This window comes from Megalobrama amblycephala, linkage group LG10, assembly GCF_018812025.1.
Source record: "Megalobrama amblycephala isolate DHTTF-2021 linkage group LG10, ASM1881202v1, whole genome shotgun sequence".
Classification (NCBI taxonomy): Eukaryota; Metazoa; Chordata; class Actinopteri; order Cypriniformes; family Xenocyprididae; genus Megalobrama; species Megalobrama amblycephala.
Window position 1 is genome coordinate 37,232,020 of NC_063053.1, and position 23,734 is coordinate 37,255,753.

The following is a 23,734-nucleotide window of genomic DNA, read 5'->3' on the forward strand; positions in this document are numbered from 1 at the left end:
GATCTCCAAGTACAGCGTCCCTGGGAAGGCCAAACAAAGGTGATTGGACTGCGGGATGAAAATAACAGCGTTTCAACGACATGGCGACAAACACACTCTACAAACGCAACTCTTCTCCGTGGGAGCGCAACAAGACCACGCCCCCTTTGTGTATTCCTGTGGGCGGAGGTTAGTCAAAAAACTGTTTTAGTGACGTCATTAAAGAAGGAAGTAGAGGGATGTAGTCCAAACTGGCCGTTCGATGTAGGCGACTTCTGTTAAATAAAATATCTCGCTTGGCATTGAACTTTGAGCTTTAAAATTTTACAGATTTTATTTATACTCTAACAACAACATTACACACTAACTAAAGTTTGAAACATGGGATCACGAAGAACAGGACCTTTAACAGTACATTAGCAACATGCTAACGAAACATTTAGAAAGACAATTTACAAATATCACTAAAAATATCATGATATCATGGATCATGTCAGTTATTATTGCTCCATCTGCCATTTTTTGCTATTGTTCTTGCTTACCTAGTCTGTTGATTCACGTGTGCAGATCCGGACGTTCTGCCCTTGTCTAATGCCTTTCATAATGTTGGGAATATGGGCTGGCATATGCAAATATTGGGGCGTACACCCCGACTGTTACGTAACAGTCTGTGTTATGTTGAGATTCGCCTGTTCTTCGGAGGTCTTTTAAACAAATGAGATTATATAAGAATGAGATTTATATAAGAAGGAGGAAACAATGTAGTTTGAGACTCACTGTATGTCATTCCCATGTACTGAACTCTTGTTATTTGACTATGCCAAGATAAATTCAATTTTTCCATTCGAGGGCACCTTTAAAAAAGATTTATATGCTTATTTGTAACTTAAAGGGATTTTTAAAAACAATTTTATTACCTTATATGTTTAATAAATAGGATAAGCTAATATTACAAACAGTTTCTTTGCATTTATTTTGGATTTATTGTCAGTACTGGGCTCGCAGTTCACATGGGTAGGGTACTTCGTAGAGTTGTCAAAAAGTGCTGACTTCGGTACTGAAATTTTAAAAATGTGAGTCTTGTTGAGTGGATTCGTAAACACCTCTGATTGACCATTGTGTTCATGCTCTCCTCACATGTGTCTGTGATTGGCTATAATGATCAATGCAAGGGAGCGTTTGAAAGCACACAGAAGTGTTTGAATTTGAAAGCAGGAGCTGGAGCTTTTGAAAGCAGCCTTCTATCTGCGGACTGGTCCGTGATAAGATGTCTGCTTTCAAACTCTGTGTGTATCTGTGTAAGCGCTCGATGAAGAGCTTCATTGACTATTTACAACGTTTTTCAAGCGTTGATCATTGAAGCCAATCACAGACATATCCGATGAGCGCGTCAACACAATGGCCAATCAGAGGTGTTAACGAATCCGCTCAAAGAGTCACATTTTTAAAATTTCAGTAGCAACTTGGTACCGCAGTCAGTACTTTTGACAACTCTAGTACTCTGAACTGTGAGTGTGGATGACTGTGTTCATCCGCCATGAACGAAGATAATTTTTGACCAAAGAAAAACCTTGCAAGAGTTTAAGACAAATCTGACTACTGTCTTGAAATAAAACATTTGAATATTGTCTTGAGGTGTGGTAACTCTAGTACAAGCAGAATAATTGACTCCAGCCATTATTAGACAAAATAAGGCACAGCCGAGGTGTAACAGCCACATTGCTTTGCATTACCACCTCAGGTATGTATTGTTTTTCTATTAATTCAACAGCCCATCATTAATTATTCTTTACATGTTTACAGTGATCTGCTCAAAAGTGATTAGCCTAAACGCATTACCATTTCCACTTGATATTAACATGATTTTCAAATGTGTCTTGTGTGACTACTTGTGTTCTGATTTTCGTGTGACACTCCCCTCTTATTTCTTTGAGTGTGGCGTACGAATACTGCTGAATAAACCCATATTATGTGGCTTATGAGCGAGCAGTAAAGGAAGTGAATGAAAGCAATTAACAGTGCCGCTTTGCCTGTAATCCAGGTGTTTTGGTACAAAACAAAGTTTGAATCACTTGTTTTCCTGTACTTTGTCATAACACATCCCTGGACTATGACCTGTTAGATGAGTGGGCGGCCCTTCACTGCATTTCAGGACACATTCATGACAGATGAGCTTGTACACTACACAAAGCGATGTAATCACGTGTTTTTGACTGCATTTCTTTCATTAGCAATAGTTTAGTGGTTCTGCATTTTTTCCTATGATACCATATTTTAAAACAACGATAATATCGGTTTCTTTCAAAGATTAGAATGTCCACATGATTTTTACATTGTGTTCAGAGATGTATTGTCCTAGAATGTTAGATTCAGTAAAAAATATTTGGTTACACCTTATTTTAGGGTGCCCTCATTACAGTGTAATTATGCAACTAACTACAGAGTAATATTAACAACATGTACATAGGGTTAGGATAAGGGTTCGATTTTGAGGTAGTTGCATGCAATTATGCACAACATTGTTATTACTATAGTAAATTCATGTAACAAGTACACTTTAATATAAAGTGTTACCAGATGTTTATATATATAAAGAATGTTTCATCTCTGAACCTGCAGGATGATGTCATAGAGTCGTATCAGGTCCTGTGGTCGTGGTCCTCTCTTGTTTTCATCAGTCTGTGGCTCCTTCAGTTTAGTTTGCAGCGCATGAGCCATGCTCTCATTCCTCTTCACCACCGTCCACAGCTTGATATATGTCAGGTAGCTGCATGCAGGTATGTATAAAGACATGCATACATAACTGTCAAGCATCTACTTCATAGTATTTTTTTTTTTTTTTTTTAAATCAGCTGTCATATTAACCTATGCAGTTGTCACACTAACCTGTGCAGGTATTGCAGATTAGACACCTTGCCACTCTCAGCACCTTCTGTTGCTCTTTCTCTCTGCTTCTGTTGAGACAAAAAACACACAACCCTTTAAGTTTTTTAGGTTTAGGTTTTAGATGTCAGTGTTTTCATTTATTACCTAGACTGTGGCATCCCGCCACCATTTTATAACGGACTGAAAATAGCTTCACATTTCTCATAATAATATAAAAGATCTCTAACGTGTTTGAGTTTTACATTGATGTGGGATTCTATCAAACAAACAAAAATTGAAATTGTCTAGTTTATAGTCAGTTGTGCTGTGTTTAAGAGCAAAGATGGTAAGATGTGGCTGCACATGTAAAAATCAAATCCACTTCCTTATGAAAAAGCCTATCCTAATGAGCTATTCATGTAAACAGTTTATATCTTAAGTTTATGTAATCACGTGAGAAAAAAAAAGTGTGATGTGTCAAAATATTGGAACTGTGCATTCATCTCTGCAGTGTAATAGACCTTTTACTGTCTATTGTGTTGTTCATATTGATAAAAAAAAGTTATTAATAACTAAAAAGAAAAAAAACATAAGATGCCTAAAATTCTCAAGTATTTTCTATTCCCTGTTCCTAACCCCACCCCAAAATATAACCATCGCAGAAACCTTTCAGAATGTTTTGAATTTTAGTAAAACATTGTTTACACATTGTCTGCATAAACCATATTTACATTTTAATGCCATTGTAATTCTATACAAAGGGTGACATGGGGTAAGAAATTAGATCCTTGGGGTAAGATGACCTTTGTATTTCAACTCAATTGTCAAAATAAAATTTTAAATACACTAGTTCAGTGGTTCCCAAACTTTTTAGCTTGGGAGTACCCCCTGAAGGGATTACCCCTCTCTTCCACTTAGACTGCAGTCACACCTTTACCATTAAGGGACAATAAACTGGCCCCTAATTTGCCCCCTAAATTGATTTTCCAGTGCATATTTTTATCTTTATGAATACAACTTTATAAAATAAATGTTTATATAAAAATGTTCAATAGAGAAATATGCAATGATGGTAAAAAATAAGTAAAACTTTTAAATATTTAACTAAAACCACCAGTAGGTGGCAGCAAGTCACTTTCTTTATGAGAGAGTCATCGAGTCATTCATTCAGTAATGAAGCAAGTGGCTGTGAATGAATCATTGACTCACGATTCGTTCAAAGCCCCAGAATTGTTTGCGAAACACCGACTTGTGTTGTAGTTCTGCTGTGATTTTCGTTAGAACTATTATTTCATTGCAAAATGGAGTAAATACTGACAGTACTGTGTTTAAAATGTAGGTTTTGTTTTTTGACCTGTTGTATAATAAATGTCACGTTTGCAGTCATGTGGATATTTGGGAACAATTGCATTCTTGCTCGTTATCATCATTAAATACAAGAACTCACACAAGGTATGTATTTTTATCGGAGAAAGTTTGAGTCTTAAATCGAAATTAATGCACTGTGTCTATATTTGTTCTTCATGTGAGTAAGTGCTAAATCCCCACTTTCACAAAGGTGCATTGTCGAGAACGACAGTAATTTAGTGCGATTTAAGGCAGCAGACTGCACGCAATCTATCATATGCATGCTGCTTGTATGGATACAGTCATTTTTGACTGCAAATGATGAGGTAATTTGATTAAATGTACTGGATTTACAACATTTTGGCAGTTAGAAATACATGTTCGATTTTAATATTATTTTAAGGCAGAATTAAATGAACTACTCAGCATTTTGTTCGAGTACCTGCATTATATCTAAATATGTTACAGTTTAAATGTATGGGGGGCATCTTCCCCCATGTTACCATACAGAGATACACACACACACACACACACACACACACACTTTAACTGCGTGAGATAGCCCATTAGAACGCAGTTAGCATATAAGAAACAAACTTGTATAGTTTTAGATTAGGGTCTAATTCTTACCATTAACTAACCATTAACTTCATATTTTCCCCTTAAACTCCTATTTACCACTTATTAATGGTTAGTAAGGTAGTTAAGTTTAGGTATTGGGAAGGATTAAGGCATGTAGAACATGGTCATGCAGAGTAAGGCATTAATATATGCATTATAAGTACTTATAAACAGCCAATATCCTAGTAATATGCATGCTAATAAAGCAACTTAATAAAGTGAGAATTAAACACTAAACTTAAGTGAATGAAAATGCATCTCACCGCATCAGTCCTTAGCTCCTCTCTGACAGCCTGGATGGTGTCTCTACACTCTGCCAGCAGGCTTTCATATAGGCGCTCCTTAGTCTCTTCATTATCTGCCTGTGAACAGTAAGAGAGTGAACAGTCAGGATACCTGCAGTCACCGAGTATTGTGCGTATAACTGTAAAGCTTTGGTTCAAACACAAGCGTGTGATTTTAGGGTCATTTCGTTTAGTGGGAAAGGCACTTCCTCAACTTGAGTGCACACAATCCTCCTCGTTCCTCAGGACGAGAAGGATAGCAAAGATGTGTAGTCCAGTAGTGATCAGCACTGTGGATTGGTGTACCCATAAACTCTGATCTTAGAAAGAGCTGTCATTTTACTTTGTCATTTTTTTTTGTTAAAATCTAAAATCAGACATCTAGAAAGCTGTAGGAGGAGAGGGTTGTTTTTGTTTATGCTTTATTTCTTTATTACTCCTCAACTAACATAAAATGGTATAAAGAAAAAAAAGAAAAAAAAATTCACCCTTCTGACATTTATGTGACATTAACAATGCATTTAATTATGGACTTAGAAACTGCAATTTTCTCAGTCACTTGGTGGGGACAAAAAGTGCAAGTTTATCATTTGCACGTTTCTAAAGGCCTTTGCACACTGAGTCCAAAATTTTCATATGCATTTTTTGTAATCGTGATCCTTAAAATTCATTACGCACAGAGACCTTGCACACTGAGTCCGATGCGTATTAATGAATCCGTTGCAAAAAAAAAGCAAAATACAAAATGGAGCCTTCAAGCAGTGAGCATGATTTAGCTGTCCTCTCTTCTTAAAAAGGGAAAAAGAGGAAATATTGGGTCCATCCAATCCCGAGATTGCGTAGAGAGGAAGAAGAGTTTCACCTCATCAACGAGCTGCGTGATTATCCCGAGCGTGATTATCCCAAACTTCATTATCAAAGTTTACTTCAGGATGTCAGTGGCTCAGTTTGATGCTTTGCTAACGATCCGTCAATCTGTCTTTATATTCTCTTTATACAGTCTCTTTGTATTCCGCACTTTGTCATACAGTGCTGCTGCTTTGTGCTGTAGACGACATGGATCAACTTGTCAGATGGCATTTGGGATTTTGGCGTTCGCTTGTACGGTGGCTCTGAATTGTCAAAACACGTGCCACGGATGCGAAAAATGCAGAAAAATCTAACCTGATCTGATTTTTTTTTATGACGGACGAAAGTTTCGGAGTCAGTGTGTAAATGTGATAGACACAACGTGAGGTCATATTTATTTAACATGTGAACATTTTGGACGTGAATTTCGGACTCAGTGTGCAAAGGCCTTAAGTCTTGATTTAAATATTTGTGCTTTTAAACCAGTGGTTCCCAACCTTTTTTACGCCATGATGTTATAGCGATCAGTGAGTCGAGAGCGCACATTGTTTGCACATAATAGACTTGCACATGCCTGAACAAATGCTGTCACTGTAATTGTCTTTACCTTCATTACAATCATCATCCATCAAAACCTTTTTAGCGACACTGGTTTTCTTTTTCCAACTGAGAGGGTTAGTTTGCGTTTTGAGCCACTATTCAGTCTGTATTTCACAGCAGTACAATGAGAAACGGCCTGGGCTGATCTGAAACAATCACAGAAATCGTACGAGAGAGGTGGTGCCTTGTTTTAAATGTATTTAATTCATTTATATTTTTTAAATGTAACATTAAATTAATGAATTACAGTATCTCACAGAAGTGAGTACACCCCTCACATTTTTGTAAATATTTTATTATTTCTTTTCATGTGACAACAATGAAGAAATTACATTTGCTACAATGTAAAGTAGTGAGTGTACAGCTTGTATAATAGTGTAAATTTGCTGTCCCCTCAAAATAACTCACACAGCCATTAATGTCTAAACCGCTGGCCACAAAAGTGAGTATACCCCTAGGTGAAAATGTCCAAATTGGGCCCAATTAGCCATTTTCTCTCCCCGGTGTCATGTGACTCGTTAGTGTTACAAGGTCTCAGGTGTGAATGGGAAGCAGGTGTGTTAAATTTGGTGTTGTAGCTCTCACTCTCTCATACTGGTCACTGGAAGTTCAACATTGTACCTCATGGCAAAGAACTCTGTGAGGATCTGAAAAAAAGAATTGTTGCTCTACATAGAGATGGCGTAAGCTATAAGAAGATTGCCCAGACCCTGAAACACAGTGGCCAAGACCATCAGAACAGATGAATCAGATGTGTAACATTATATTGGATCAGTGCATTAAGTCTTAAAGAGACAGCAGCCTATATATACACCTGCTGCTGTTTGTCATTATTGTTAATCAATAAATAAAGGACAGCTTTAATAAAGATTAATCTATATTTAATTTATACAGTGAAGACTATGCAGTGCTTTTAGATTTGATTATTCCATTTCTGTACCTGAATATTACTTTGTTAGACCTTACATTATTTGTAACTTTGGTCTATAGTATTTATCTATGCTTCTAATTTGTTTATTTGTTCTTATTTTATTACTGACTGTTCACTTGTCTTTAATAACTTTTGAAATCTATTAGGTAGGTTAGTAGTTTTTGCAGTGTTATCAAAGTACTTAGTGTTCTTTAAGAGTAAATGGAAAGAAATGTATATTTGTCCAGTACTGTAACAACACCCAGAGATAGTAAAATTTCTCATCATGAAAAGATGCATTTTAACTTCCTGTAAAAATTCTGTAGAAGTATTTAATTTTTATACCGGAGGCAAAAGGACGGCACGTTACCACATGAGTTTGTTGTATTCAGAATGTCAGTAGGGTAATGCGTGTCCCTTAAGCCCCATTTACACCGCCAGCGACATGCAGCGACAGGATCCCATTCATTTCAATGGCGCGCTGGCAACTTCCGGCGACAAGAGCGACAGTGACCATTGGCGACAGAATGTAGGCGTGTCAAGCGACAGGAGACAAGCAACAAAAGTTCAGATTTTTCAACTTTATGCAAATCAGGAGCGAATTTCACGAGCGACAACCAATAGGAGTGAAGGCTCTGGAGCTTACGTCACCATCTTGAGTGCAGGCAAGACAGACAGGAATAGTTCGAGCGATTTCACTGTTTTATATGATTTGACTACATAATAAAATGATGCTTGGAAAAGAAACTGTCGGCAGTCTTGTGAGTTTGATTCATACATTTTGTTTTGTTAATTATATGATGTCGTGAGCAGTTTAGCACTGCTGATTATTATGGTCAAGAAAATTGATTTGTCAAATTCGAATTGCGTTTTAGTATTTTTTGACAGTGAGTTTAATTTGTCGATAGACTGATCGTTAATCTGGTTAATGATTTAATGCACTGAGCTCTGCAGTCACAACTCTACAACAGCAGAATGTTTCTTTTAATTATTTTAAACCTAATTCCTAGTCAAATTGGAATGATTTCTTAGTTTTATATATCATTTGTGATTGCACACAAGCGACTTCACAGTACAGAGACAAGCGACATGCAGCGAAAAAGTCGTGGCGGTGTGAACGGGGCTTCAGTAATGTAGTGTATGAGGTAAAAGTTGTGTAGTGCATTTCAGCCTTTAGTTTCAACACAAATAAAAAGGAAAGATTTACTGTGGTCAACAAAAGTATTTGCTCATTGGTCCTGGGTTGTGAATGGCAAAAAATTCAAAAAATTGACTTCAGCAGCACAGAAAGTAACTGATGATAGAGAGACACACGCACACTGTACCATTTATAATATAGGTTTGATGGAGACTGATATCCAAGTATCTGGATTGCTTAAACAAGGTTATGAGATCAATTATGTTTTTTAGTTGTGATTTAAATAATTGGAAAGTTACTATGACCATATTTTTGTTGCACTACTACCATGACCACTAGTAACTTCAGGTTTATTCATGGGTATACACTTTATAAACAATTAGTTTATGGGTTTATAAACTAATTGAAAATGGACACTAACATAATGGTGTCAAGCACGAAAGTAATAGCAACAGAAGGATCATATACTTAATTGTACATCACAACTAAAACACCAGCATAACTGTATGAGTAATCTAGATAAAACTGTAAACCTCCACAGTTAAAATGTGTTGAGGATGAAAAACAAGCATCAACACAAAAATGTAACAAAACAAGTTTCTGGAGCATTCCTGTTGTAGCAGGCATAGCAGACTAGGCAAATTGGAGACAAAATCAAAATGGCATAACAAGAGCATTAACTTTTGTTATTTCTTAAATTAAAAAAAATAATTGTAAGGCTTTATTTTACATTGTCCTTGTTATGTTACATGTAGTCACTACAGTAATAACTATAAATTATACATAATTACATGCAAGTAACCCTAAACCAAACTCTAATCCTAACCCTTTAGTAATATTAAGTAACTAAATGTATACTTACACTAACAAGGACACCTTAAAATAAAGTGTAACCAAATAAATAGAAATAACAATACAAGTATAATTAAGAAGCCATGAGATTTCTAAAACTAAATGAAAATAGTTAATTTAATGGTACTGCTAAAACTTGAACTTTAAAACACCATGAGAAACAAACATAAGCACACGCCCACTGTGGAACTGTGGTCACACCTAACCAACACCTTGCATGACTAACTGCAACTGGGTGAACCAGAATTTCGAACCAAAGACTGTGTAAAGCAAAAAAGAAAAAACTAGGAGAGCTGTCCCTGAGAATGGTTATTCTTCACAGAATGCGGTCTGGTTGAGATGGAACAACATACCATAGACGTGAGCATGCTCATGGGTGAGGTGTGCCTGGGTGGGGAAGATACTAATAACGATAACCATTTACTGATAAAGACAAGAGAATTTTTAAAGACACATATGTGTCAGCTGCAAGCAAGATGGAGAAAGAGCATCTCCATGAGGAGAGCACATAACACTGCACATTCAGTAATAAATTCACAAAGAATGTGATTCTAAGGTAATCTAAAATGACAGAACATTTTAAACTTGAATGTGCAAGGTTCCTGTTGTCAGTCACTTCTAGTTATTTTTCTGTTAGGATGTGCATTCCTACCAGGACTTATTTAACATACAATACTGACCAAGGCTGGGCAAAAAAATATACTTTTTGATTAATCATTTTTTTTAAATGTGGTCGATATGTTATCTATTTTCAAAACCACGTATCGATTTTTTTTTAAATCGAGACTCTCAAACATTGGATATAATATCTGATTGACGTTAATCTTATTACTAGTCTTCTCCACTAGATGTCATCCTCTTATTTTATTACAGTGGGGCCGGTGTCATTCATTTAGTGCTGAACATGGCGGATGCAGCTGCGCCTTTCAGCCTGAAAGATGTTCTGGACAGCTGAAGGAAATGTCAGTTTCCCGATCGGGCCAACGCTGCATGATCATTAAAGTTTATCATTTGCATGTGTTTTCAAGCTTTGCCAATATAAGCATTCAAGTGAAAGAAGTTGCGTGCGCTGTGTGAGAAGTTTTGTGTGCGCATCACACAAACCCAAAGAGCTCAGGTGCGTTCACACCGTACGCGAATGATGCGGTAAGCGCGAGTGATTTACATGTTAAATCAATGCAAAGACGCGAATAGACATCCTGCGGCGCGAATTGAGCGATTCTGGCGTTTGACGCACAAAACGCGCAAGTTGAAAAATCTGAACTTTGGCGTAAATTTGCGCCACGTTAACCAATCAGGAGCTTGATCTAGTAGTGACGTGACGTAGCGAGCTGAGGCAGAAATTTGAAACAACAATGGAGGACAAAATCATCGTCGCTGTACATCTTCATACATTTATAGAAACAGAAATAAAAAGGATCATGTTTGAAAGAAAGTGAGTGAGGAGGTCGGACAATCTGATAAGTTGTAAAAAACGGTCTTTACTCATTTTGAGCTATATATATATATATATATATATATATATATATATATATATATATATATATATATATATATATTTTTTTTTTTTTTAAGACTACAAGCCAACTAAAGACCACCAATTGAGCTTGTAATTTACAATTATTTCCCCACTGACAAGTTCATTCAGAGGAAGTGTGCAGAAAGCAGTGGGAGAGTCTGGGACACATAAAGGAGCGGGAGAGCCCCTCTCATGACGCAAATTCGCGTCTGTTGTGAAGGGATTTTCACGCGAGAATGAAACGAGTAAACTCAAAATGTTCAAGCGTCCAACTACGCACGAATAGTGTGATTTATTCGCGCAAGTCACGTCTGGTGTGAACGCAGCATCAGACAGCGTGCAAATAATAAAATTAATACTCTTTCACCTCTCCTTGCATCTAAATGGACAAATTCACACAAATTTCTCTCAAAATCTCTGCTTTCACTGGTATCACAACCTTATTTATTACAATATACATTTTATAAACTTTAATTTATAAACTTTTATAAATTAAAGTTTATAATTTGCACGTGTTATCAAACTTTGCCAATTCTAATTTTCTGAGATACTGAATTTGGGATTTTCCTTAGTTGTCAGTTATAATCATCAAAATTAAAAGAAATAAACATTTGAGATATATCAGTCTGTGTGTAATGAATGAATATAATATACAAGTTTCACTTTTTGAATGGAATTAGTGAAATAAATCAACTTTTTGATGATATTCTAATTATATGACCAGCACCTGTATGTAGGCTATACATGGGTCAAAAACAACGAAAACAATAACTATTTTATTATTTTTTTGTATGCGTGTGTGTGTGTGCGTGTGCGTGTGTGTCGGGGCCAGTGAAAATGTATTGAATTCATTGAATAACAATAAATAAATAAATAAATAAACGAAATCGAAATTGAATTAGGACATCTGAATCGATACCCAGCCCTAATACTGACAAACCATGGTTTACAGCAGAACTCATCTTTGTCAGGCCAAAGATGATGCCTACAGAAGTGTACAATCAGGCAAAAATACAATGACAAAAGCTAAGAAAAGCTACTCTAAAAAGCTCAAAAACAAGTTTAACCCTCTGGAGTCTGAGGCTGATTTGGGGCTTGGAGAAGTTTTGACGTGTCCTGACATTTGTGCTTTTTTCAGTTGTTCATAAACATATAAATGACAAAAGTGTCATTACACTGTATTCAGCACAAACTAGGCTACAATAATATGTGAGGAACATGTATGTACATGTTTGTATTTTTGAAGGAATAATGTTTATGCGTGGTTATTGAAAAAACAAAAAACTTAAAGTCACTGAAATAAGGCCAAAAACAGTATATTAAATCTGTGTTCACAAGACTTTTGGGTATTGGAGGTTGTAGACTAGAGTTTTTGCTTCAGAATTATGTAAAAATTATGCTGCCTACTCCTTCATATAAAACAATATATTGATTTAGTTTTTGTCTAAAAAACTAAATCAAGTTTAGTTTTTGATTAAGACACTTTTTGTCAAGAAACACAGTATGCGTGGAGGCGTGAATCTGCATGAATAATGGGTCATTTACACCTGAGAAGACAAAAGAATCACATAATAATGACCTGAAATTACTTGCATATTAATGAGGCCTTTCAGTCAGGTAGGCTGTGAAAAAAACCCTCTGTAATAATGTCTCAGCTGTATTTATTATATTTACAATATTACTGTGAAATATTATTACAATTTAAAATAATGGTATTTTATTATATTCTTTAAAATAAAATGTATTTCTGTGATGCAAAGTGTCTGAACAATTATGTTACCTCTATGGCATTTCATAGAGGCTTTTAGCTTAAAAGCATGCACATTTGGAGAAATATTGATGGATTCTTATATATTTATGTCAATTTTCTATACTGAGAAGTAATATTTATTGTCATCACTATGAGTGCTGGATACTGTGTTTTACACGAATGGATACAATTCATACTTGCAGCCGGAGGGCGCTCTCTGTACACCTTTAGTCCACAAATTATTCTAAAGAAGAAGAGGACATTTCAGGAATGGTGTTTTTAATTCATACTTGCAGCCGGAGGGCGCTCTCTGTACACCTTTAGGCCACAAATTCATATAAAGAAGAAAAGGAACTAGGAACTAACGGCATGTCTTCTAGAGATCGCTAACCATTGCTTTAACATCCAAATAAACACTTTTCAAGACAATAAATACACGATTGAGACGATGAATGCATGTATTGCCTCTGAATTTGCGTCTGAATAGCGCTGGCTCCGTGGGCGTGGCCACATTAGCGGATAATGAGCTGAATCACAGACTTCTGACATGGCTCTCTTTTCATACAGATTACATAAACATGTTTGTTTTCGATTTGACTTGCACGATTTAAAACCTGACATTTCAACGTTTCCTTAGACGTAAGTGTCAATTTTTTTGTCATTAATATTCATAAGTTACAGTTCATTTTCTGAGAACTATCAGATTGGACTTCGTTCAGAGGGAGACGAGAGATCACGCATCATGTTAGTTTTCTTTATTTTACATAAAGCACAACATTGTGTTTTTACACTGAGTGTACACAAATAAAAGAAGATATTCTAAAGTTTCAATTGATATATTACTTATGTCTCTATGACAAGAAATGACGGAGTATTTTAAGTCTGTTTTGCTGCAATGTGAAAAAAATCCTGCAAAACGCGCCGGCGCGTTTTCAGACCTCAGGGAGTTAAGTTTCTGCATGTAGGACAAGAGAAGATGAACTAGGCAGTGACCAGGGAGTCTTAAAGCAGCTCTAAGGATAAAGCAATAAATCTCTTTTAGCGTGGTGTAGCAGGGGTCTGGAATACATTTGTCTCTGGTAGGGCATAATGTGCTGCGTGTAGTTTTTTCAGCCAACAACCCTGCATCAGTGTGGAAAAGCCTGAAAGACACTTCTGCATTCTAACATGCAACTACATCATGTTTGGTCTTATCTGACAGCTTATAACCAAATAGAAATGTGGTGAACTCAATAGAGGTATTCATGACCTAACATTGAGGAACTTCTGCTTAAACATGATTTGACTAATGCTTGATTTGATTCTTTGAAAAAGGCGCCCACATTGGCATGTAATCTAACTTTTTATATAACGGACTTAAATTTATGAACAGTCTTAAAGGAAAAAAAAAAATAGATGACTAACTCATAAGACTAGTCTAAGCAGTTTATGCAAATGGACAATGATAAAACAAATTCTGAGACATTCTATATTGGTTCTATCACTAATGGATCTGTAATAATCTTAGGAAACAAACATTTTGTCCTTACTCCACTTTATCTGTCAGTAAATGTATCGCTCTTATCAGTTCTAATAGCTTGCCTTTCGAAAGGGAACTCTACACTGCATTTGAAACGCATATGAGGAATGCCTCTGTGTGAACTGCCGTCTGAAAACAATATCAACTAACGACGAACCTATTGGCCGGCGACAGCCTATGACGTCATCATAGTGAGACCCGGAAGTATATAAGGAGCATCTAGAGAACCAGTCAGTATCTTTTGGTCTTTAGGAACTGTTTTGTTTGAAACAATATCAAAGCGATATAAAGGTAAGACAATTTATGTTTGACAAACATTTCAGGAAGTGTGTGCATCCGTGTCCCATAGTGTTGACATCTGATCACACACATAACTTATAATGTTGTCTTTTATGAGAACAAAAGAGCATGTACAGGCAGTTCTTGTGGGATCTGTCTGTTTGTTATTGTGACTGTGTTTTACTTGTAAAATGCTCTACTCTCTTCTGGTCTTTTCCTCGAGAGAAGGACCGGCAGCTGCACCTAATGGTTCGGGTCTTATTCTTGCTGAGGCAGAGTAGAGACTAGATAATGGGGTTCTCAGCTGGAGCTTGTAGAAGAGTCGAAGGGGTGGAATTCCCTGCGACCTTCGACGGCTGACAAGAGAGAGTTGTGTGATTATGATGATGTGTTGTCTATGACATCATTAAATTCAGCAGCAGTTGCTCTTCTTGTTCTAAGCCAAACAAGAGAGCAGGAGATGGCTGATGAGGATGAAGATGGTGAGCCTCCTGAATCCTCAAAGCCACCCTGCCCCTGCATATGTACATCTGTGTGAGATTATGGAATGCACCTCTGGCAGACTGCAGCTGCCATTGGAGCAGGTTAAGAAAGAAACCGTTCGCGGATTGTTCTAACGGTTCCTTTCTTGTCGTAATCCTCCAGCCACATAAGCTTTCCATTCCTTCTTGATCTTCATACAGAGATTGAGAGGGCATGGAAGGACCTGTATTCAGCTCGCATTCATCAACATCAGAAGGTTAATTCGCTGGTGTTGATGGAGTGAGTATGGGTACACGTCGATGCCTCCTACTGACGAGATGGGTGCAACTATCTCGTGATATAGGTAGGCTCCAACACTCTATACACGGCAGCAGGTCAGGTGGATGTTGCTTTACACACAATGTCTGTTTGTAAGCATCAGTTAGACCTGCTGAAATTGGCTTGGTAGGTCTCTTTATATTTATAATCAGTTTCCTGTATAGGATGCGGACTAAGGGCCCTGAAATTCTATTAGGTTGGCTGGAACGATATATTATTAGGGTAGTACTTTGTTTGTCCCCTTTTTTGGATGTATTGGCTTCAGATAATGAAGCCACCGTTCATATGTATTCAGATGTCGGCTTTAACTAAGCCGCACTGTTAGCCACCTTTTGGTTAATTTATCTTTCTCCTCTGGTAAATGCTAGAATTTTGAGATTAGCTTTCACTAACTTCAGATAGATTTATGTTTAGCGTCGGCCTTACAGGCCGCCTGACATTGTGGGCTTGGGATGAGATTTGCTCCTCTGAGCTTTCTGTAGAAATGTAGTATTCTCAGAGTTTGCCTCCACTCAGTTGAGAGTTGTTGGTAGAAGCTGTTGTTTCTTAGCCCCAAGCAGATCTATGCTTAGGTGTTGGCCCTATAGGCCCACAGCTATAGCTGGCCTAGGCTAGAACTAGGGTTTAGGCGGTCTGCTGGTAGCATTTTACGCCCTTTTTATACTACCCCTGTTATGTGAGTGTAGTTTTTCCTAGTTCTAGACTCCTCTTATCAGAGTTGTCAGGCCAAGGCCCATTGTGCCTTCGGTGTAGGTGCAAAATAGATAGCAGCTAAGGTAGCAGACTATTGGTAAGTCTCCCTGGTGCCGTTGTCTCAGGCGGTGTAGGCCCCTTTTCACTATGTGAATAGAAACTTTGTTGTTGTGGCCCCGCTCTCCCAGAACTATCTAGTGGTACTTTGACTTCAGTTTTTCCCCTGAACCCCTTGAACTATGTTCAAGCTGGAGTGATATGGTTGTAGCTATTTATGAAAGCTCCTTTTTCCTAGGGTTTAGTACAGATTGTATCTGTTTTTGGTGAGAATTTCTGATGTGAAGTACCCACCCTGTATTTTTCAGGGTTGGATTAATAGTACTCCCCTTTTGTTCAAGGTTATTGTACTTTAATATGTTAATTCTGATTCCTGCCCTACACTTTGTGAGCTCAGTAACCCTAATACTGCCACAGGCTAGCACCTGTGTGTTCTGGAGTAGAAGGCCTGACTTTAGCCTCCTTTAGAGTATGGTGACATAGTTTGTACTACCCTTGCTGTAAGGGTAAAAAGTGTTTTTACTGAGTATATTCCCTGTTGGAATGTATAAGCTCAGGTTGAGTTTAATAAAGCTAACCTCACTACATTGTTTGGTTTTCATAAATGGCTCCCTTAGAGCTTGAACACTGCCACAAGCTGACACTCATGTTGTGTGAAGTAGAAGGCTCCGTATGGGCCTCCTTCAGAGCACAATAGCTTGTTGTTAGATATTTCAGTTAGAGTTTGCTCACTTGGAAACTAGCACTACCACAGGTTGACGCCCATATCATTCTGAAGTCGCAGGTCCTGTTTGAACCTCCCTCAGAGCATGATGGCCAAAGTTTGTACTCCTCTTTACTGAGTACGCTGCTTGTTTGAATGTGTGGATAAAATTAAGTTCAGGTTGAGTTAAACTAGTTAACCTCACTGGATGGTTTGGTTCTCAGATTTGGCTCCCTTAGAGCTTAGACACTGCCACTAGCTGCACTTGTCTTTCTGGAGTCGCAGGCCCCGTTTGGGTCTCCTTCAGAGCATGATGGTGTAAGTTTGTATTCCTCTTGCTTAAAGAGTAAAAAGTGTTTTTACTAAGTACATTGCTGGTTGGAAGGTGTGCTCAGGTTGAGCTAAACTAGTCAACCTCACTGGATCGTTGGGTTCTAAGATTTGGCTCCCTTAGAGCATAGACACTGCCACTAGCTGACGCAGGTGTCATTCTGAAGTCGCAGGTCCTGTTTGGACCTCCTCTAGAGCATGATGGCGTAAGTTGTACTCCTCTTGCTTAAAGAGTAAAAAGTGTTTTTTTTTTTTTACTGAGTACACTGTTTGTTGGAATGTGTTGAGATAGACTGTAATATGTGGGGACTCTACAGTCTTATCTGCTAGTTAAACTCAGTTCATTCTGAGCGAGTTCCATGTTTGTGGGATCTTGCTTATCAGTAAAACAGGCGGATGATTTCATTTGATCAATTATATCTTTTATAAAAGATAAAAACACAGGCTCAAACTGGTTAAAGACAGCAGGGCGGGTGACAATAATAGAAGGGTCCTCAGAGGAAGGTAAAATATGTGCTCTAATATTTTCTATCTTACCTATGAAAAATTGTGAAAACTTCTCGCAAACATCTGGAGATGAGTAAGAACAAGACAGTTGAGAGGTAGGCCCATTTAGTACAGCATTAATTGTACTAAAAAAAGAGCTTGGGGTTTGTGAGGATTCTTCAAGATAATGTCAGAAAGGTATTTTGTTTTCTCAGTTTTTACAGTTTTTTGGTATTTATGCCAGGTATCTTTTAAGATGTCAACAGACACCTGTAATCTGTTTTTCTTCCATTGTCGTTCAGCTCTCCTGCACTCTCGTCTGACAGCACGAGTAGTATCGTTCAACCATGGTTCACTTTTTGGCTTAAACCTCATAACTTTAAAAGGTGCAACAATGTCTAACACACTTTGGCAGGAAGAATCAAACAGAGAGAATAGCTCTTCAGTATTAGAACAGGAAGTGAGCATACAATTAGTTTCATCCAAACTTTGAAAAACAGTAGAAAACTGCGCAGCCGTGGAAGAGTTAAACACGACATTGCCGAGCTGGTCCACTCGGTTTAGAATAAGGGAGAGAGATCTCAAATAAAACAGGCATGTGATCTGAAAAAGACGCTTCACAAATTTCAAGATTACAAATTTGTAAACCACATGATAAAACAAGATATAATGTGTGTCCATGCTCGTGTGTAGGATCCGTCACAAACTGGACCAAATTAAAAGAGTCAATAACATTTTAAAAATCTTTGACTAGTGGCTTCATAGGACAACAAACATGTATATTAAAGTCACCAACTATTAAAACCCTGTCATAATTTGACAATTCCAGACAAAAAGTCAGAAAAATCATTAATAAAGTCCTTATTATATTTAGGTGGTCGGTATATCACAGCACACAACACCGTCTGGAATCGACCCAATTAGAAAATATTAAGTTCGAAGCTGGAGTAAATGTCTGATGACAGTTGACGACATTCAAATTTTTCTTTAAAAATTGTCGCTACTCCTCCTCCTCGTCCAGAAAACCTCGGAGAGGTTAGTGTTGAGCCCTGACATGTTAAACCAGCGCTAAATCCTGATTTATAATCGAGACGTTGTCTGACAAAATCATAATTCACACAAAGACAGTTAAAGACAGTTGCTTTGATTTTGGCTAACGTTATATGTACACGTAAAATGATCACTCAGTCAGGTTAGAAGCAATAGAGGGTATGCGTCGACATCACTTTCCCGCCGAAAGCGCGCTCCCTCAGCTGGACTGAGTGGCAAAAGAACCTGCTGCGTGATTGGATTTAACAGGGGAAACTGCGAAAACGCGAGTAAAACAAACGATTACACTAAAGGTTGGAATTGAATGTGTTCTTTACAACTTGTCAAATAAACCTAATCCATGGATATTGACATGCAGCCAGGACTCGTGTTTCCTGACATTTATATGTGCCTGATTTCGACGGTGGGGAAATACATAAAGCAAATCTGCCTGTGATATTTTATATAACTTCAATATAGGTAGGTTTAAATCCGGGTAATCACTTATATCAATGTTATATCGTCATACTGTTTAGCCCTAAAACATATATAGTTTTATAGTGTAGTTTTTGTCAGTGTTGTTTATTGAAAAACACCCAATTATGCAGAATATAAGATGGAAAATATTTAATTGACAAGTTGTCAAACTAATATATAACAATACAATATATACAGTATGGTTTTTACCTCAAAATCCAACAATTTGAAACAAAATGATAACTGCAAATCCATGTTTCTCTGCCTGGAGTCTAGCCGTTTCTGAGAATTGCAGTGATCCATTTGCTTTTTTCCCTGTTGCTTTCTGCAGATTTTAAATATATACCTCAGGGTTTGTATCAAAGCTATTTGTACAGTCAATCACAAAGCTTTTTCCCGTTTTGGATGTGTTTTGTGTGTTTTTCGCGACATTCACGCTGAAAACCAATACTGCCAATCAGCTCGCACACCGGACGCGAAGCTCAGCGGTGCGACACGTCTTTCAAATTCGAACGCATTGTTTTATATTTTTTTCTGAGTCGTAGCTGGGCGCCGAATGTCGCCACCAGTGTGCGTACACTTATAGTTCTAAAACAATGCGTTCAAATTTAAAGATGTGGCAAGGCGCTGAGCTTCGCGTCCGGTGTGCGAGCCCCTTCAGTCTTTTGCCACTCAGTGGCCGTGACCGCAGTTGTAACGGTCGACGGTGACGTCACGTGCATACCCTCTATAGTATCCATTTTATTTGTTCTCTGACAGAGATCACAGCCTCAACTGAATGAGCTGCTCCTCTCAGCCACTATTGAACAGCAGACGCAGAGAACGGTGCGCGTGCGGCAGCGGCAGGAAAGTAAGATCTCGCGCTCGTGCGGCAGTACTGGGGAGTCTCGGAAGCTAGATCAGGTTAACAAGTATATTGTTAAGTCGCAAAAGGGGTCTGAAAAGTCGCTAAGTTGGCAACACTGATGCAGCCTTCCATCTCCAGGTCACAGCCCGCCGCTGTCCAAAACGGCGTTACGACAATTTTGCACCGGCTGGAGGCAATTACCAAACTGGTTCCGTGTGTGTATTAATGTACATATTTTACGACAGCAAATCAAAGTTATTAATTATGAAGGCTATAGTCAATATAAACTGGTAGTATTATTTTTCTTCAAAACCATCTAAAAAAAAATTAAGCCTGTAGGAATAAAATGTAATGCTTTTTAATACCATTTAAGGCCTTAATTTTCACAAAATCCATTTAATGACTTTTAATGCTTTTTAACGCCCCGCGGATATCATGTATTTGGTTAACTTTAAAGCACAGACAGCAGCACTAGAATTACGCAACAGTCATTATACAGCTCAGTGCCTTCATGCAGTTAACTTATAAACCATTGTTTGTTATATCGGCCTTTTTCCTGCTACAGTCGATATGCCGATGGTTGTCAATTGAGCAAAAAACGGTTGATAAATATCGGCGGCCGATACATCGGTGCATCCCTAGTAAATACCTTTCTGAATGGATCACTAAAAATCATCAAACCTCATGTTCTTTTCTCAACCACTGACTCTGTGGAAAAACTTCCCGAATGTTGAATGTTCCCGACATGCCCTGACATTTGTGCTTTTTTCAGTTGCTAATAAACATATTAATGACTAAAGTGTCATTACACTGTATTCAGCAAAAAACTAGGCTACAATAATATCTGAGCAACAAGTACGTAAATGTTTGTATTTTTAAGAGAATTACATATATGCATTTTTTTGAAAAAACTAAAAAAATAAGGCCTCAAAACACATACTCAACATTTTTTTCACAAGACTTTTGGGAACTGTATTTTAGTTTTTGCTTCAAATGATGTGAAAATCATCCCGCCTACTCAGTCACATAAAACACTGATTGCACTGATGTACTGATTTTAAATTTCTAAGACACTTTTTGTTTAGAAAGGCCATATGCTAGAAGGCATGAATCTTCATGAATAAAGCTGTGATTCACACCTTGAAGAATTAAGAACCTGCCCCTAATAAGCCACATAATGAGCCATTCAGTAAGGTATGTGACTGAGTGAACCAAGAAAGAATGCAATGACAAAAGAAATGTATAATTTTGTTTGTAGTTTATTTAGAATATAGTTAATATAAATAAGAGTCAAAAGACACATTGAGTACACAGTTATACCTGGAAATAAATCCTGTTCAAAGATACAGTGGGTACGGAAAGTATTCAGACCCCCTTAAATTTTTCACTCTTTGTTATATTGCAGCCATTTGCTAAAATCATTTAAGTTCATTTTTTTTCCTCAATGTACACACAGCACCCCATATTGGCAGAAAAACACAGAATTGTTGACATTTTTGCAAATTTATTAAAAAAGAAAAACTGAAATATCACATGGTCCTAAGTATTCAGACCCTTTGCTGTGACACTCATATTTAACTCAGGTGCTGTCCATTTCTTCTGATCATCCTTGAGATGGTTCTACACCTTCATTTTAGTCCAGCTGTGTTTGATTATACTGATTGGGCTTGATTAGGAAAGCAACACACCTGTCTATGTAAGACCTTACAGCTCACAGTGCATGTCAGAGCAAATGAGAATCATGAGGTCAAAGGAACTGCCTGAAGAGCTCAGAGACAGAATTGTGGAAAGGCACAGATCTGGCCAAGGTTACAAAAAAATTTCTGCTGCACTTAAGGTTCCTAAGAGCACAGTGGCCTCCATAATCCTTAAATGAGAGACATTTGGGACGACCAGAACCCTTCCTAGAGATGGCCATCCGGCCAAACTGAGCTATCGGGGGAGAAGAGCCTTGGTGAGAGAGGTAAAGAAGATCACTGTGGCTGAGCTCCAGAGATGCAGTTGGGAGATGGGAGAAAGTTGTAGAAAGTTAACCATCACTGCAGCCCTCCACCAGTCGGGGCTTTATGGCAGAGTGGCCCGACGGAAGCCTCTCCTCAGTGCAAGACACATGAAAGCCCGCATGGAGTTTGCTAAAAAAAAAAAAACACCTGAAGGACTCCAAGATGGTGAGAAATAAGATTCTCTGGTCTGATGAGACCAAGATAGAATTTTTTGGCCTTAATTCTAATCCAGGCACTGCTCATCACCTGTCCAATACAGTCCCAACAGTGAAGCATGGTGGTGGCAGCATCATGCTGTGGGGGTGTTTTTCAGCTGCAGGGACAGGACGACTGGTTGCAATCGAGGGAAAGATGAATGTGGCCAAGTACAGGGATATCCTGGACGAAAACCTTCTCCAGAGTGCTCAGGACCTCAGACTGGGCTGAATGTTTACCTTCCAACAAGACAATGATCCTAAGCACACAGCTAAAATAACGAAGGAGTGGCTTCACAACAACTCCGTGACTGTTCTTGAATGGCCCAGCCAGAGCCCTGACTTAAACCCAATTGAGCATCTCTGGAGAGCCCTAAAAATGGCTGTCCACCAACGTTTACCATCCAACCTGACAGAACTGGAGAGGATCTGCAAGAAGGAATGGCAGAGGATCCCCAAATCCAGGTGTGAAAAACTTGTTGCATCTTTCCTAAAAAGATTCATGGCTGTATTAGATCAAAAGGGTGCTTCTACTAAATACTGAGCAAAGGGTCTGAATACTTAGGACCATGTGATATTTCATTCTTTTTTAATAAATCTGCAAAAATGTCAACAATTCTGTTTTTCTCCGTCAATATGGGATGTTGTGTGTACATTAATGAGGAAAAAAAATGAACTTAAATGATTTTAGCAAATGGCTGCAATATAACAAAGAGTGAGAAATTTAAGGGGGTCTGAATACTTTCCGTACCCACTGTATATGTGAACATCACATACCTGACATTTGGTGCTGGAGAAGAAAAAAAAAAGAAAAAAGAAAAACAACTTGCTTCCAGTCAGTGATCTCAGTATCATATGCTGCAGTCCAATGTGGGGCAATATCTGGTCACTAGGATTCTCAAATCTGTGAGATAAAAGAAAAAAACCCTCTGTGAGCATGCTGATAACAGGATCTTAATCAGCTATTGTATTAACATTAATATAATGTCCACTCTTAACAGAAAACATGATCTCATGCATGCACATATTATGGCACATCATGTGAAGAAAATTGTATAGGCCAATTACAATTTAAATTACAGTACCGGTCAAAAGATTGGACAATGTTATTTTAAATGTTTTTGAAAGAAGTCTGTTCATCAAGCCTGCATTTATTTGATCAAAAAAAAAAAAATCTGAGATATTCAGAGACACTATCATGACAAAACAACAACTTACCATGCACAATCATCAGCTTGATCTAGTTGATCCTCGAAATGAAATTGAAAGTCATGCTCTTCCTCTGAGGTAAATTCTTCCGGAATTATTCCCCACTGCGTTTCAAAATGATGTACATGAATCTGACTAAGCTCGATACATTTTTTCAAGCTGATGGTGGCATTCACTCTGTTGCATGGATAACCTCAGAATTTGCCTTTGAATGCTGTGTGCTGCCTGAGGGCGTGGCTGCATTAGCGGATAACGAGAGGACTCGCAAACGACTGACATTTTCAAACAGATTACATGAACAGAATATTTGACTTACATTATTTAAAACCTGACATTTCAACATCTCTTTAGATATATGTCTCATGTTTGTGTGATTAGTATTTACCAAGTTAC

The 23,734-nt window shown here is 37.8% G+C and overlaps 1 protein-coding gene across 3 annotated transcripts in view; it reads right to left on the bottom strand.

The window, feature by feature from the left end:
* LOC125277544 (signal recognition particle subunit SRP68-like) overlaps nucleotides 1-23,734 on the bottom strand; it is a 39,910-nt gene that overhangs the window by 6,766 nt on the left and 9,410 nt on the right. For all 3 annotated transcript variants that reach the window (XM_048205998.1, XM_048205996.1, XM_048205997.1), the window contains exons 9-11: nucleotides 5,076-5,174; nucleotides 2,866-2,933; nucleotides 2,593-2,746 (exon numbers count right to left, since the gene is read on the bottom strand). In XM_048205998.1, coding sequence (XP_048061955.1) covers nucleotides 2,593-2,746; nucleotides 2,866-2,933; nucleotides 5,076-5,174 — 321 coding nt within the window. The remainder of the gene's footprint in view (nucleotides 1-2,592; nucleotides 2,747-2,865; nucleotides 2,934-5,075; nucleotides 5,175-23,734) is intronic.